The 14369-nt window shown below is 36.7% G+C and overlaps 1 protein-coding gene across 1 annotated transcript in view; it reads left to right on the plus strand.

The window, feature by feature from the left end:
* Nucleotides 1–14369, plus strand: part of LOC109103545 (glutamate receptor ionotropic, kainate 4-like) — a 329617-nt gene that overhangs the window by 248494 nt on the left and 66754 nt on the right. Inside the window, exons 9-10 of the mRNA XM_042740067.1 lie at nucleotides 5059–5217; nucleotides 5367–5385. Coding sequence (XP_042596001.1) covers nucleotides 5059–5217; nucleotides 5367–5385 — 178 coding nt within the window. The remainder of the gene's footprint in view (nucleotides 1–5058; nucleotides 5218–5366; nucleotides 5386–14369) is intronic.

Genomic DNA, 14369 nt, shown 5'->3' on the forward strand with positions numbered 1-14369 from the left:
TGGTGACTGCCGTACAGGTGAGCAGTAAAGGGATTGTTGCTTTGTGATTTGTGCAAGCAATAACGCTTTGCCGAGTGAAGAACGTTTTCATCTGTGTTTGACTGTCACGCAGGGATTCGGCCTTTATACTGCATTTAAATGGAAGAGGTGTTCCTTAGAGACCAGCGTGCCTGAGAGATGCTTTTATTGAACAATCTCTGCAGATCAGAAAGTTCACATTGGCATATCTGACATTTCTGCAAAAGTTCTCAGAAAACATTGTTTTTCACAAATGCATCGACGCGTTCTTGACACATCTGTTGAAACACATGGCACAGATGGCGTGCCCTCATCACATGTGTTGCCGATCCAGAGTAGAGCATGTGATGAGAAAAATTGATGAAGGTCCCTCAAACTTGGTTCATGGGTATAATTATAGACTTCCTTTTGAAGAAGACATTATGAACCCCAGGTTTAGATTAATTGCATATTAACCACAAGCATTACAAAGAAAGAAATTTTATTCTTGGGTTTTTTCTACCTTAACAAGAATTATAAAAGAGACAATTATATAGGCATTTTTATTTTTATTATATATGTAATTTTTTATGCTCTGGACTTACAATCCTGTACTTCAAGTATAGCCTTTTTTTGACAGAGTGTAATAACATAAGACATTGGGGTCATTAGCACTGGCTACATTCTTGTTTTTTTTTTTAAGGTAGACATACTCTAAACCAGTGGTTCCCAATCCTGGTCCTGGAGAACCTCCAACACTGCATATTTTAGATGTCTCTCTATTCAAACACACCTGATTCAACTCATCAGCTCATAACTGAAGACTCCAAGACCTCAAATATATGTGTCAGATAAGAGACACCAAAAATTTTCTCCAGGACCAGGATTGGAAAACACTGCTCTAAACAGATGTTTTGTTTTTGTTCTGACAGCTGTGATGCATCTTGCTGTTAGCACTTTGTACCATGAGTGCCGTGTTTCTGAGATGCATGTCAGGTTAAAGGAATTGTTCATCCAAAAATGACAATTCCTTCATCATTTACTAACCCTCACGTCATTACAAATCTGTATGGCTGGCTTTCATAACCCAAAAGAAGAAAAAATATATTTTTTTGTCTGTATAATGAAAGTCCACAGGGAACAGTGTTGTTTTGGACCCTATTAGCTTTAACTGCATGGACAAAAATGATTGAAACAATCTCCAAAATATCTTTTTGTGTGTGTTCTGCAGGAGAAAGAACTTCTACAGTTTTAGATTGACATGAAGGTGAATAAATAATGACAGAAAGGGAGAACTGTTCCTTTAAAAATTCCTTTACATCTGGCGACTGCTTATGTTACGCTCCATCTAGCTTTTATTAAAAACAAGAGCATGTCATGTAGCCTACATAAAAAGTGCTCTTCTACCTGTCACGTTAAAGCTGTTGTAAGTGATAATTACCTAAACATTCCTCTTTCTTTCATTATTCAACAAATAACCCCAAACATATAACTGCACAAACATACACCATTGGCAGAAATCTGCCGTCAAGTTTTCTGATTGGCTGATGCTTGCAAGCCTCAGTTATTTTTCCTCTTTTACAGAGCCGTTTATAAAGTCTAATGCTGTCACAGAAACCAATTTCTGTGCTACCTGACAGGTAGTAGGGATATTTTTGCATGTCATTCAAAAATAGAAGTTGCTTACTGCAGCTTTAACTTTGAGTTACGGAGAAAAATGATGTAGTATTGTGAGTTGCATAAAATACAGCAAAACAACAAAAGGGATGTGGCTTGTTTAAGCGTATAAAATGCAAACACACTATCTTTTTGGGCCAGGTTTTTTGAGAACGGGCCATACTGTTAAATCACAATTCTGTTTATAGCTCTTTCAAACATTGATGTCTTGGACAGTAATTAACAAGAACAGTTTCTCTTTCTAGTATTTGTTCCACCGTTTAAATTTTGGAGCATTAACCAGCAGGAAGGAATTACAGAGGTGACTTTTTTTCTCAAAGATAAGTGCAGAAAGGGAAGGTTTCTTCACGGTTTGTAAACAGCAGGAGTCATTGTTAAAAAGGCTATTGAAGTCATACTCACGGAGAGCAAACATTGGCGGGTGTTCAGAGGTAAAGCAGGGGACACAAGGTAACCGGCTGTGAGCCAGGCTCAGGAGGGACCCGAGACCAGACAGTAGAAAGAGACAGGAAGAAAATTAACAAGACCATCTTTGGGTGCCTTTGCATAAGTAGACTGAATAAAGATCTGGTCAGCATCACCTAGCAGCTGTATTTCTATGGAGGATGGAGGGGTTTTGTCATTACTGGCCACTTTAAAAGTCTCCTCAGCAGCCCCACGAGGCCCAGCCTCACATGACACTGATGAATGGGCTGCCATGCCACTCGCCTGTGTAATTTGTTTTTTAATCATTTCAAGTTGCTGGTATGGGACAGAAAGAAAAGTCGCATGCATCTTGTCACCAAACTGATAGGTTGCTTACCACTGACATTAAACCTTGTTTTGGGGTATTTACCAAGATGTTTGTTATCTTAGGCTACGTCCACATGAAGCCAGAGCTTTCCCTTTCCAATCTTTTTTTTCCCCCTCATCTCAAGAAATATCTGTGTCCACACGAAACCGACACAAAACCATGCAGTATACATGCCAGACCAGTATGTGGTGCTGTAATTCTGTCACAGAGATACACTAAAAATGGAGAAGAAGACTTGGACTATGCGCATAAACCTTGCGTGTAGTATACAAATTAATCTGTGTTAATGTTAGTTAATAAAAAGAGTGTTTGTTCATGTTTTGGTTGCTGTTATGTGATGTAGCGGTGTCTGACTAGGGGCAAGACGTGGGCTGATGATGTCATCGTTTCAGAAAATATATGGATTCGCTGTCCACACGAAAACGTAAGGGTGGCGTTTTCAGATTTATCCACTCTGGGACCCGGTTTCAAAAAATATCGGTTTCACACCTTAGGCCCCGTCCACACGGAGACGCGTTTAGCTGTATACGCATAAATTTTGTATCGTATAGGCATTTCGTCCACATGGATCCAGTGTTTTGGGAGAATGAAACCAATATTTTTTGAAACTGGGTCCCAGAGTAGATAAATCTGAAAATGCCACCCTTTGAATTTTCGTCTGAAACAATGACGTCATCAGCCCATGTCTCGCCCCTAGTCAGACACCGCTACATCACGTAACAGCAACAAAAACATGAACAAACACTGAACGATTGTCCTTTTATTAACTAACATTAACACTGATTAATTAATGTATTGTTCCACCTTCGTTTACCGCGCGCAAAGGTTTATGCGCAAAGTCCAAGTCTTCTTCTCCATTTTAGTGTATCTTTGTGGCAGAATTACAAAGCCACATGGTCTGCCATGTATACTACTTAATTTTGTGCCGGTTTCATGTGGATGCAGATATTTTTTGAGATGAGGGGTAAAAAAAGATTGGATATGTATAATATATTATGTGTACATGTATTACATGTGGGTCAGGTTGATACAGAATTCCCTATTCAGTTTGATTATAATTCACAAGCTCTTGATTCTAATGCATTTGGGTGTGTTTTTGATCAAATATTCATTTTGCAGATATATGAAAGAAACTCTCTCTCTCTGCTAAAGCTGTAAATTAAACAGGGGTTTTAGACTGATTTAAACCAGTAACTTATCTTTTTGAACTATTCAATATGGTTATTTGTTTTGTGATTTGAGCCACATGTAGTTTTATGTTTTGGATTCATGCAAGGAACCAGTTTATAAGAATTATTAGTGTATGTATTTGCTTAGCATATAAATTTGCTGTATGTGCTAAAAAAGATTCATTTCATAGTTATTCAGAGTTATTCATTTCAGGAATCGGGCTACACAATGATTTTTGATATACAAAAAAGATCAAATCTGTCTTTTTTTAATGAAGGAGATTTTTATGAGCAAATAAGGTCCATTTCCTGTTGTCGGTAGTGTAGCTTAACCAATCATTTTTCTGTCGGTCAGTGTGGTATCACGTGATCAACTTCCAAACCCTTACAAAATCTGCGTAAGGTAATATTTTGCCCTTATGCAAAAATTCCCAATTGACCTTTTTCACATTTCTGGGTTTCTTAGTAGCATATTAAGTATTTGGGTAAACCTCTATAGCAGTGAATGTGAAACTACCACAAATAAGTTTTTTGCATTCCCATTTGCTCAAATAGCAAAAGAAAAACACCACGAGAGTGTATTCAAAACTTTCAAAAAAGGACAGAGAAAAACATAGAGAGACTAACAACAACAGTCAGAAGAGAGAGCGATATAAGATTTACAGCCACTCCCACAGACACTGTATTATAAATAACCTCAAATTAGCGTTAACTGGTTTTATGTGATTTGATGCAAAGGTAATATAATACAAAGTATAATGTTTTAAATGTACATGCATTTAAAAAAAAAAAATGTAAAAAATGTGTAAGTCTTGTGCAAAGGCATTGCTTGGATTCCCATTTAAATGACTAGATTTTCATCACAAATGTGACTGCACCTTCAGGTTTTGCTTTGTTTGCAGGGACCAAATGCCCCTACAAGAAAAGTACACTTTACGTTACCTTCCAACAGCCTGTAATGAAATCGGCATAATAAAAGGACTAAATAATATCTTCATTAGAATCTAAAAAGAAAAATGGTTTATGAAAAGGTTAAGTTTAAGGTAAAACGATAAAACACAATTAGCTCAATTTAAAAATAATAAAAGTCCATGCAAAGTACTGAGCATAATATAAAACAAACGTTTGGTGGTGTATGGATGTGTGTGTGTGTGTGTGTGTGTGTGTGTGTGTGTGTGTGTGTGTGTGTGTGTGTGTGTGTGTGTGTGTGTGTGTGTGTGTGTGTGTGTGACCATCTGCCATTCTTCATTTATTCATGCGCTGTGATCTCCCGCTGCATAAAACAGCCTCATTTTGGAGTGTCCTTTCCACTGAGAGTGCTGACTGGCCTTTTATGTGCTGTGTGTATATATTTTGTATGTGTGTGAGAGCGAGAGAGAATTATGCAGGGTCAGTGATAAGCCTGCCGGGGTCTCCTCATAGTCAGATCTCCTCACAGGAGCTGATAGAGAGGAAATGAAGAAAGACAGACCGGACCAGGGCAGCTCACCAAGGCCGTCTACTCCCATCAGCCCAAGCCGTCTACACTGTTTACCCCCTATAATTCAGCTCTGCGTCCAGCCCTGGGCCGAGGGGAGAGATGTACAGCTGACCTGGTAAAGAGGCCTAATCAGCTGTTCTGCAGCATTAGCTTCCTCCACTCTTTCCATCAGGAAACAGCCTCTTTCTCTCACAGCTCGCTCGCTGTTTTTTTGTGTATGTGTCCTACTCACTTTTGTTGCACATGTTAGGTGGCCTGCATGAAGGCCCGTAGAGACTAATGAGCAATTATGCTTGTCATTTGGCCATCATTAAATGGATTGCAAGGAGATGCACACGGGCCTCAAGGGACAAATGAATTCCTTTCTTACAAATCTATCTTTACCAGATTTAGCTGATAAGGGCTTATGAGAAAGACCATGTGCTCCTTGAAACATTAATTCAGCAAACCAGCTGCAGGGAAGGGCCTCGTAAAGGAGAAGGTCATGAATAATCAAGAAACAATCGCTCAATTCGGATAATGGCCCCGTCTGAATTAGCCGTGATCGCGCAATCACCAAAAAGACATTCTATTTATCGTGGAGCACCGCGAGCAGCGCCTCTGTGTTGTTTTGATACACCGTGTCGAGAACCCTTGCCGTCTGTCCTATTAGTGAGAGTGGACATAAATATAGCTCTATTAGTTGATATTTTTGGAGAAAGAGATGCCATAGGGCAGAATAGATTTCCTAAAGCATCTGTAATTTCGTAGTTGGAGAGAGCTGTTCTTTAAAGGAACGGTTCACCCAAATTTTACTCAAGACCTGAGTGACTTTATTTCTTTTATAGAACACAAAAGAAGATATTTTGGAGAAAGTTTCAACTGTTTTTGTCCATATTATAAAAGCCAATGAGATCCAAAACATTGACATGAACTTAAAACATCAACTTAATCTTATTGGTTCTCACACATCATGTGACCATGCATTACCTTAAATGTTCCTATATGTTTTTGACTTTCATTGAATGTAACATATTCAATATATAATTTTTTGAATGTGAAGAAGAAAGTCATTTGAGTTTGTGACAACAAGCAAACTATCATTTTTTTATTATTATTTTAAGAGTGAGCTGTTCCTTTAAGAAGATTTATGTTTGTGGTGGCCATTTTGCTTTGATACCAGGCCTGTTTCACATCATACAGTAAGTTTGCACATATTTATTTTGATAGCCATGTTAGCAGGTTTCAACATTAAGCATAAGCACTGACTATTTTTTCCATGTGTAGTGCTGAACTCTGGTAAATACACTGAAAATGCTCTGTAAACTAATTTTATCAACACAATATTTGACAATTTAGACATTTGTAACGTTTACATTTATGTGGTTTGGCAGATGGTTTTAATCCAGAGCAATTTATTTAAATTTTTTCATTATGTCCAATTATACATTTGATCAGTTTCTGTTTTTAGGAAGCAGCATAATAAATGGTCTAAACTACTCACCCATTCTTTGAGAAAAAAAGACATCTTTTGCGCTTACACGTGCTGTGACAGGCACGCAGAAAGCTCTTTCTATTCAGTAAATCTGACTGAATCCAGACCATTTAAGAAGCTTGTAGTTGCACTTTGGGATTTGGCTTCTATTCTATGTAGATTAATAACCATTCGAATGTAAATATGATCCCCCTTCCTCATGTATTATTAGATTTCATTATGATGTAGTTCGTAATAACTCTCAGTAGCCAACTCCTGATAACATTTTGTATAATTTATGGCCGTTATCAAAGGAAATCCTTAATATAGTAACTCACTTTTTTTTAGAGCCACAGTTACGCAGCAGAAATGCTGAGAGCTTCAGCAGCTGTGTGAAACAGGCCTGGTCTGTCTCTCTTGCTCTACTCCTACGTCTCTCCGTCATGAATTCCATCAAAGGGATTTGTTCTCCTTAGTTCTAAACTACTCAGCTGGATTAAATAAATCACATCAGCTCAGCCGCATGAGCTGCTGGGGGGCTCTGATGTCATTTGAAGGTTGTGTGAATGGGAGATCTGCGCTGATGCTCATCAGGCCTCCGCATGGGCCGCCTCTCCACATATTATGGCCGTCGTCAGCTGCCACTCTCTTACTCTCTCTCTCTCTCTCTCTCTCTCTCTCTGTCTTGCTGTCTTTTGTTTGTTTTGTTCTTTGTGTTTAATTTCCCTGCCACACGGTCCTGATGCGCCCTGTCAGACATGTCATCACCGCAGCGCTTCAGGCAGGGATCAGAGCAGAGTCATGCATACAGGCACACACTCTATGAGCAGGGTGGTCCAGCTGCTGACTGCTGGGGATATCGGGCTGATCGTTCATGTGTTCATTCATGTATTATTACCATATTATCTGTGTTTGTAATGAATATATTGTTGCACATCATCTGGATCATAAGCATGTGATGCATTGCTGTCCTACACAGACAGCTACATTTTAAGTGCAGAATCTTAAATGAATCTCACATGGGATTGATTTGAAGTCTCTACATTAGTCTGCTGAACCTGCTGAAACACGATATATAAAATTCTAAATTTAACAGTTGGCTCCCTTTCCTGTCTATCGTTCATTATATCTTATCTTATCTTATCTTATCTATCTATCTATCTATCTATCTATCTATCTATCTATCTATCTATCTATCTATCTATCTATCTATCGTTCTATCTATCGTTCGATGCTGTTTGCCATATCTATCTATCTATCTATCTATCTATCTATCTATCTATCTATCTATCTATCTATCTATCTATCTATCTGTCTGTCTGTCTGTCTGTCTGTCTGTCTGTCTGTCTGTCTGTCTGTCTGTCTATCTATCTATTTATCGTTCTATCGTTTTATCATTCTATCTATAATTCAATATATCGTTTTATTCTATTGTTCTCTCTATTGTTCTAGCATTCTTTCTTTCTTTCTCTCTCTATCGTTCTATATATTGTTCTGTCTATCTATCTATCTATCAATCTATCTATCTATCTATCTATCTATCTATCTATCTAGCGTTTTATCATTCTATCTATCTATCTATCTATCTATCTATCTATCTATCTATCTATCTATCTATCTATCTATCTATCTATCTATCTATCTATCATTCTATCTATCGTTCTATCGTTCTATCTATCGTTCTATATTGTTTTATCATTCTATCTATCTATCTATCTATCTATCTATCTATCTATCTATCTATCTATCTATCTATCTATCTATCTATCTATCATTCTATCTATCGTTCTATCGTTCTATCTATCTATTGTTCTGTCTATTGTTCTAGCATTCTATCTATCTATCTATCTATCTATCTATCTATCTATCTATCGTTCTATCGCTCTATCTGTTGTATCTGTTTGTCTGTCTGTTTAAAACTGTCAAACAAGTTATTGTTAAGTCAACATTAAATTTTATTGAGAATTTTTTTCTTTTTTTAAAGTACATGAATTTCTTTAAATTTAAATTCATTTATCGAATTATATTTCCTTATATTCAAATTTGGTTGGAAAAGGTACATTTTAAAATGAGTTATATTATAATTTTTTCCCCGTAACCATTCATCCTTTTTGCTCACCTCATTTTCCACCAGCGTAGCTCATGAATATCCAGATCAACTCATCTGCATCCAGTTTCCACCCTCTTGCACTCCTCCAATGCAGTGACATGGTGGAACGACCCTCGAACACATTAAGAGTGATCAGGTTCACAACACATGGATCCGTGAGGTCTGAGCAATGTCGTTTGCACCGACTTATGGAAGCCAACGTCCGTATCATGCTTGTCAATACACACAAATCATTATTCAGGCGTTGAGGACTTCTCATGGTTTCTGCTTCTCTGTTTGGATGGATGTAAAGCTCAGCAGTCAATAGAGTGTGTAATGAAAAAACCACTGTAATAGTACGTGATCAGAAAGACTGTAAATTGTCCTGATATTTGCAGTTTGTACATTTAATGCCATGTTATTTAAGAGGCAATGAAAGCTTGTAAACAATACTATACTATTTGGTGGCCATTATGCATTTGCTTCCAGCATGTGCAGCACAGATCCAATGGCCATATTGAGATATTTGCTAAAAATAGTCATTCGGTTTGATGGCAAACTCTCCCTAACTTTACGCCACTTGTCTTAAGCCTTGTTGCATATTGATTAGTTTCTGTCAGCTTGATTGCAGTCTTACTTCCTCTGCGGCCTTGATTACTCCCTGTTGACAAATGTATTGAGCTGATAGCACTCGCTGAAAGTTCCTGCCGTTACCCCGATGTGCAGATAAGCATGGACTACATTCGTTTTTCCCAGTAAAAGAAAAAATTCCGTAAGTGTCCCTCAGGCAATAAGCAGATGATTTACAACTCCCCAGTTTTATAATTATGTAAAGTGTTTGAGACCTCCTTATCTACGCCTGTGCTAATTACACAATTGGGGGATTCATTTCAGTGAAAGTGCTAAAGATCAATCTTTTATTTTTCAGCTGTGAAAAACATGAAGCAGTGGCTGATCTCTGGCATCTGCTATATTGAGTTCATTAGATGCAAGCGATGCCAGTGGCCGCTCCCTACCTTGAATGATTGAGGGTTTGCTTGATTCACTCTGCATGTCCGGTCTTGCCTCGGACGATCTGTAATAAAGATAAATGGATCTGAAATTATATTCTGTTACTCTGAAATTATCAATTACCTGTGCTCAGCCTGCCATCTTAGCCAGGTTTCTTTGATTATTACACAGCTCTCTGAAATACTTGCTTCTAAACGACCAAGCATTATGTTATGCAGGCATACAGTATATGTTTGTGCCATTACTGCTTTATATGGTGAGACTAAAATAGAAATTTGAATAAAAATTTTTATAAATGCTAGCATCTCAGGTGTTAAAGGAAGATATAGAGCTATGAGAGAGAACTGAAAATAGAGGTAGACATGATACATTATAGCTAGTGGTGCAACGGATAGCAAAACACGGTTTGGATCATATTACGGATTTTGAGTCACGGATTGGATAATTTTTCGGATCAGCAAAAAAAGTTTGCTTTTCATTTATTACTGAAAGCTTACTTTAAGTGCTTCTATACCACAGCAAACACTACTAGCTGAACTAATAAAGTCAGTAATAAAACAAGAACAATTACACAAATTACAAGTGTAGATGGATACAACATAAAGTTACTAATAAAGTCAGTAATAAAGCAAGAACAATTACACAAATTACATGCATGGATGAATACAACATAAAGTTACTAATAAAGTCAGTAACAGTAGTATTCAGGTGCAGAAATTGAATAATTGTAAAAAAACACAATAGTGCTCTTCACTGCATAAGTTAAAAATAGCAGACAGAAGCAGGTATTTATAGGCTGCTGTCTCTTTAAGACCAAATTCATGTACCTAATATACTGACACACGACTGTGTTTACCAGAATACTTTTCAAAACAGGAATTTTAATATAACTTTGTGTGTATGTTTCCGTTCAAAGAGAGTGAAAGAGGAATCAGTCTGTGTGAATCGCTTTCTCTCTCTCTGCGTGTGCTTGCTTCGGATGTATGACAGCGGTAGAAAACAGCGTGCGTATTCTCTTTTGTTTGAATGGTTTGAAATTGTTTAAATTGGCAAGACAAAACACATGCTAATGATAAACTTTAACTCTATGATGGTTAAATTTAACAGTAAATCCACGAATCGCATGCGTGCTGAACTATGGGGTCTGGTCCATATGGATCATGGATCATCTACGATCCGTTACACCCCTAATTATAGCTGAATATGTTAGATTGCAAATGATAATTTTATATTAATTATTTTAGTTCCAGTGTTTGTGTTGTTGCTAGGCTGGTTGTTATTTACAGTACACATTCCATGTTATAATAAACTATTATTCTTAGTAGAAAAGTTACAAAGAAAATATAAAATATGTAGGTAATTTTCATATCCATTTATTTAATGTCATTTATTTATGGCATTATTGTGTTAAGTGGCTTATAAAACATATGTATGTTATGTTTTATAAGCCACAAATAAGTGGCTTATAAAACATATGTATGTGTAAAATTAAGTTAAATAATAAAATCCTTTGGCAATAATGACTACATAATAGTAATAGTAATAGTAAAGAATACATATCTTATAATTATTATTTATTTTTAAGCTTTACTTTACATTATGACTTATTTATATGATATTTTTTTCTGCTAGAATTAACCCCTGTGAATTAGAACTTATTGTTATGTACACATTCAATATTATAATGAACTATTATTCATAGCACAAAAGCTAAAAAGATGATAAACAAATCCATTGATTAATGTAATTTTTAACTATTGTAACTATTTATTTATTTATTTAAAGCTGCAGTCTTTAACTATTGATGCTCTAGCATTTAATAAAAAGAACTGTGTGCTTTTTGTGGAAGAACATTGCGACTGGAGCTATTTCTCTCTGTTTATGTCTATGACGAATCATGCAGGTTCTGGGCTACACTGCAGCAGTTCCACCAGTACCAGTCTGAAATAGTCTGAATATAAAACTTGTTATAGGTGTACCGTAGTGATTCAGGAAAAGCCAAAAACACGGTTTGGAAAATGGATTCATGATGTGTTCATCAGGAGTGTAGTAAATGGTTCTCTTTATGAATGGTCCATTGAATCATTAGACTTGGTCAACTTGAAGCGGATCATCACCAACAGACCTATTGGTGTATATGACATCAAACTACCGCGAAATCGATTAGAGAGTAGACGAGTCTGCATGCTTTTGAATCACTCTTGCGGTACTTTTGATCCCAGACACCGGTTGATCTGTGCAGCGCCGCTTCAAATCCAACGAGCCTAATGCTTCACCCAATTCATTCAAAACGAAATGAAATGCACCTGTGTGTTGCTCGGAGATGAACAGTTCTGCTTTGTCTTTATATTTTCGTTGGCAAAATACTAATTTCTTATTTATTGAACTGCTGTATAACATCAGTATATGATGTAAATATGAGGCAATTTTGCCCCATTTCTTGAATTTTAGGGACATTATAATTAGGTTCTCTAGGCTCATCACGTAGTGAGTTGTTGCCCTGCATCATATTTGTCATCAGTCAGCTGTGTGAAATGTCCACGTAGGTATTGTGCGGGACAAGTGTGTTAAATGCATTAATAATTTTAACGCGTTATTCTTCATCATTATTAATTGATCTAATTAACACGTTAAATGGACAGCCCTAATACATACATACATACATACATATATATATACATACATATATATATATATATATATATATATATATATATATATATATATATATATATATATATATATATATATATATATATATAATTAAACTTTACTTTGCATTATCACTCACTGTGCATATTGTATATTCTGCCAGAATCCATCAAAAGGATTTGGCATTTAAACTGATTGATGCACATTGATTTCAAATAGACAGATGCACATTGATTAGATAAACAATATCAGATGTGAAAATCTCAAACATAAATTGCACATTCAACACGGTGTGAGTGTATCAGAGATGAATGTTAATCTCAAATAAGGTCTGTCTGCGCTTTAGTAGTGAGAGCTTCATGTCTCTGTCATAGGGACAGTGAGAGAAAGAGCTGTTCTGTCCAGTTGTGATTTAATCTCAGGTGTTGGACAGCATGCAAGACAGACCATTATTTCTGATAAAAGGTGAGGTGGAGCTGGTCTAGCTGCATTGAGAAGAGATTTGGAGATAACAGCATGGGATCAATCACCGATCCCTGGGGGACCCCTGAGCAGGTTGGCTACTGTTTTCAAACAGTATATGGCCGGTATAGCGATATCCACCTCACTGTGGGAGGTAGACAAACTAATAACTGACAACTGTTGTTTCCACATGAAACCCAATAGCAGAATAATTAGCGTTTCTTTTGCCATTTCCACCAGATATATTTGCATAATTTAATGTGTTCCACCTCCTTTTGTAACACCTAAACATCACTGTCAGTTTCTCTCCACTGTTCACATGGAACATCTGTCAACAGATTAGTTTTGGCTTAACAAACGTAGGGAAGGTGTAAAATAACCAGCTTGTGCTACATAAGCTGTCCGAGAACAGTTCTGCTGTCGATTAGCGGCTTGTTTGACAAAGAGACATATGCCAGACCTAGACTTTATTGCTTTAAGTTGCAATCTATCAGGATGAAATGGCATAAAGCCAGTGATTTGCTCAAGATAGAAGTTAGACAATGCAGTTTGCACTCGGAAACCTGATTTGTTGTGCCTAAAAAAATATAGCAATAATAATCCAAGGAGGAAGAGGTCAACACATCAGAGGACAGAGTTGGATGCCACTTCTCTGCTTCTGTTTTGTATTCTTTGTAAAACTACGTAAAAACAGTTGCCTTTCTTTTAGCAAATTACCTGTACGATTATTTTGAAAATAAATAATCTAGATATTTATTTCAATTAATAGATTATTAATATTTATTTATATATATAATGTGTATACATATTTAATTTGCCAGATTTTTGCAGTGTTTATAAGCTATGCTGTACAGTACATCAGGTAACTAGTGCAGGCTCAACTAATCGATAATTTGTTGTCAGTTATTTTTTTTTATCAATCGATTTGTGTTGCGGGCATGAGACAGAGATGACACCTGACTTTGGAAGTATCAAAAGTGTGGTGTGGGCAGGTGAGTGACAAGAGAGTTGCTTGGCCTCTAGAGATTGATAAGAACATGCCAAGGGCTACCCAAAGTGATAATACCCAGCTCATTTCCGTCAACTTAGACAGATCACCTTCCCCCTGAAACCTGCGGCCTTGTCTCATTTTCTCGTTCCCACAAACACACACATACACACTCATTTGCACAAAGGTATACATGCATTTTTCAGTTTGCTGACATATAATAAGTGGTTATGCATTCTGTTACTATACCTCAGAGCTTGTTCATGCCATCAGAGGTCATTAATTTGTAATTTGTGAATAATTTAAGGCACACAATGCAATTTTGTTTCCTGTTCAGGTTGGGATCTGAGGCAGGTGCCAACAGTGTTTCCAATATTTATGAAAGCATTTGTGGACACTAGATCAATCAAGTACACAAGATTATTCTGTCAGTAAGGTAATATGTTTGTGGCAGACAGACTGGTGTTTTAGGCCTATAATTTTGTGAGAAATAAAAATGAAAGCTTATGCGAGGTACTCTATCATTTTGAGTTGCAAGACGCAATGATCTGTTTGTAGAAAAATGTGATTATGAGATGTGTATATATAATTTGAAAAT

This window comes from Cyprinus carpio, chromosome B15, assembly GCF_018340385.1.
Source record: "Cyprinus carpio isolate SPL01 chromosome B15, ASM1834038v1, whole genome shotgun sequence".
In the NCBI taxonomy this organism is placed as follows: domain Eukaryota; kingdom Metazoa; phylum Chordata; class Actinopteri; order Cypriniformes; family Cyprinidae; genus Cyprinus; species Cyprinus carpio.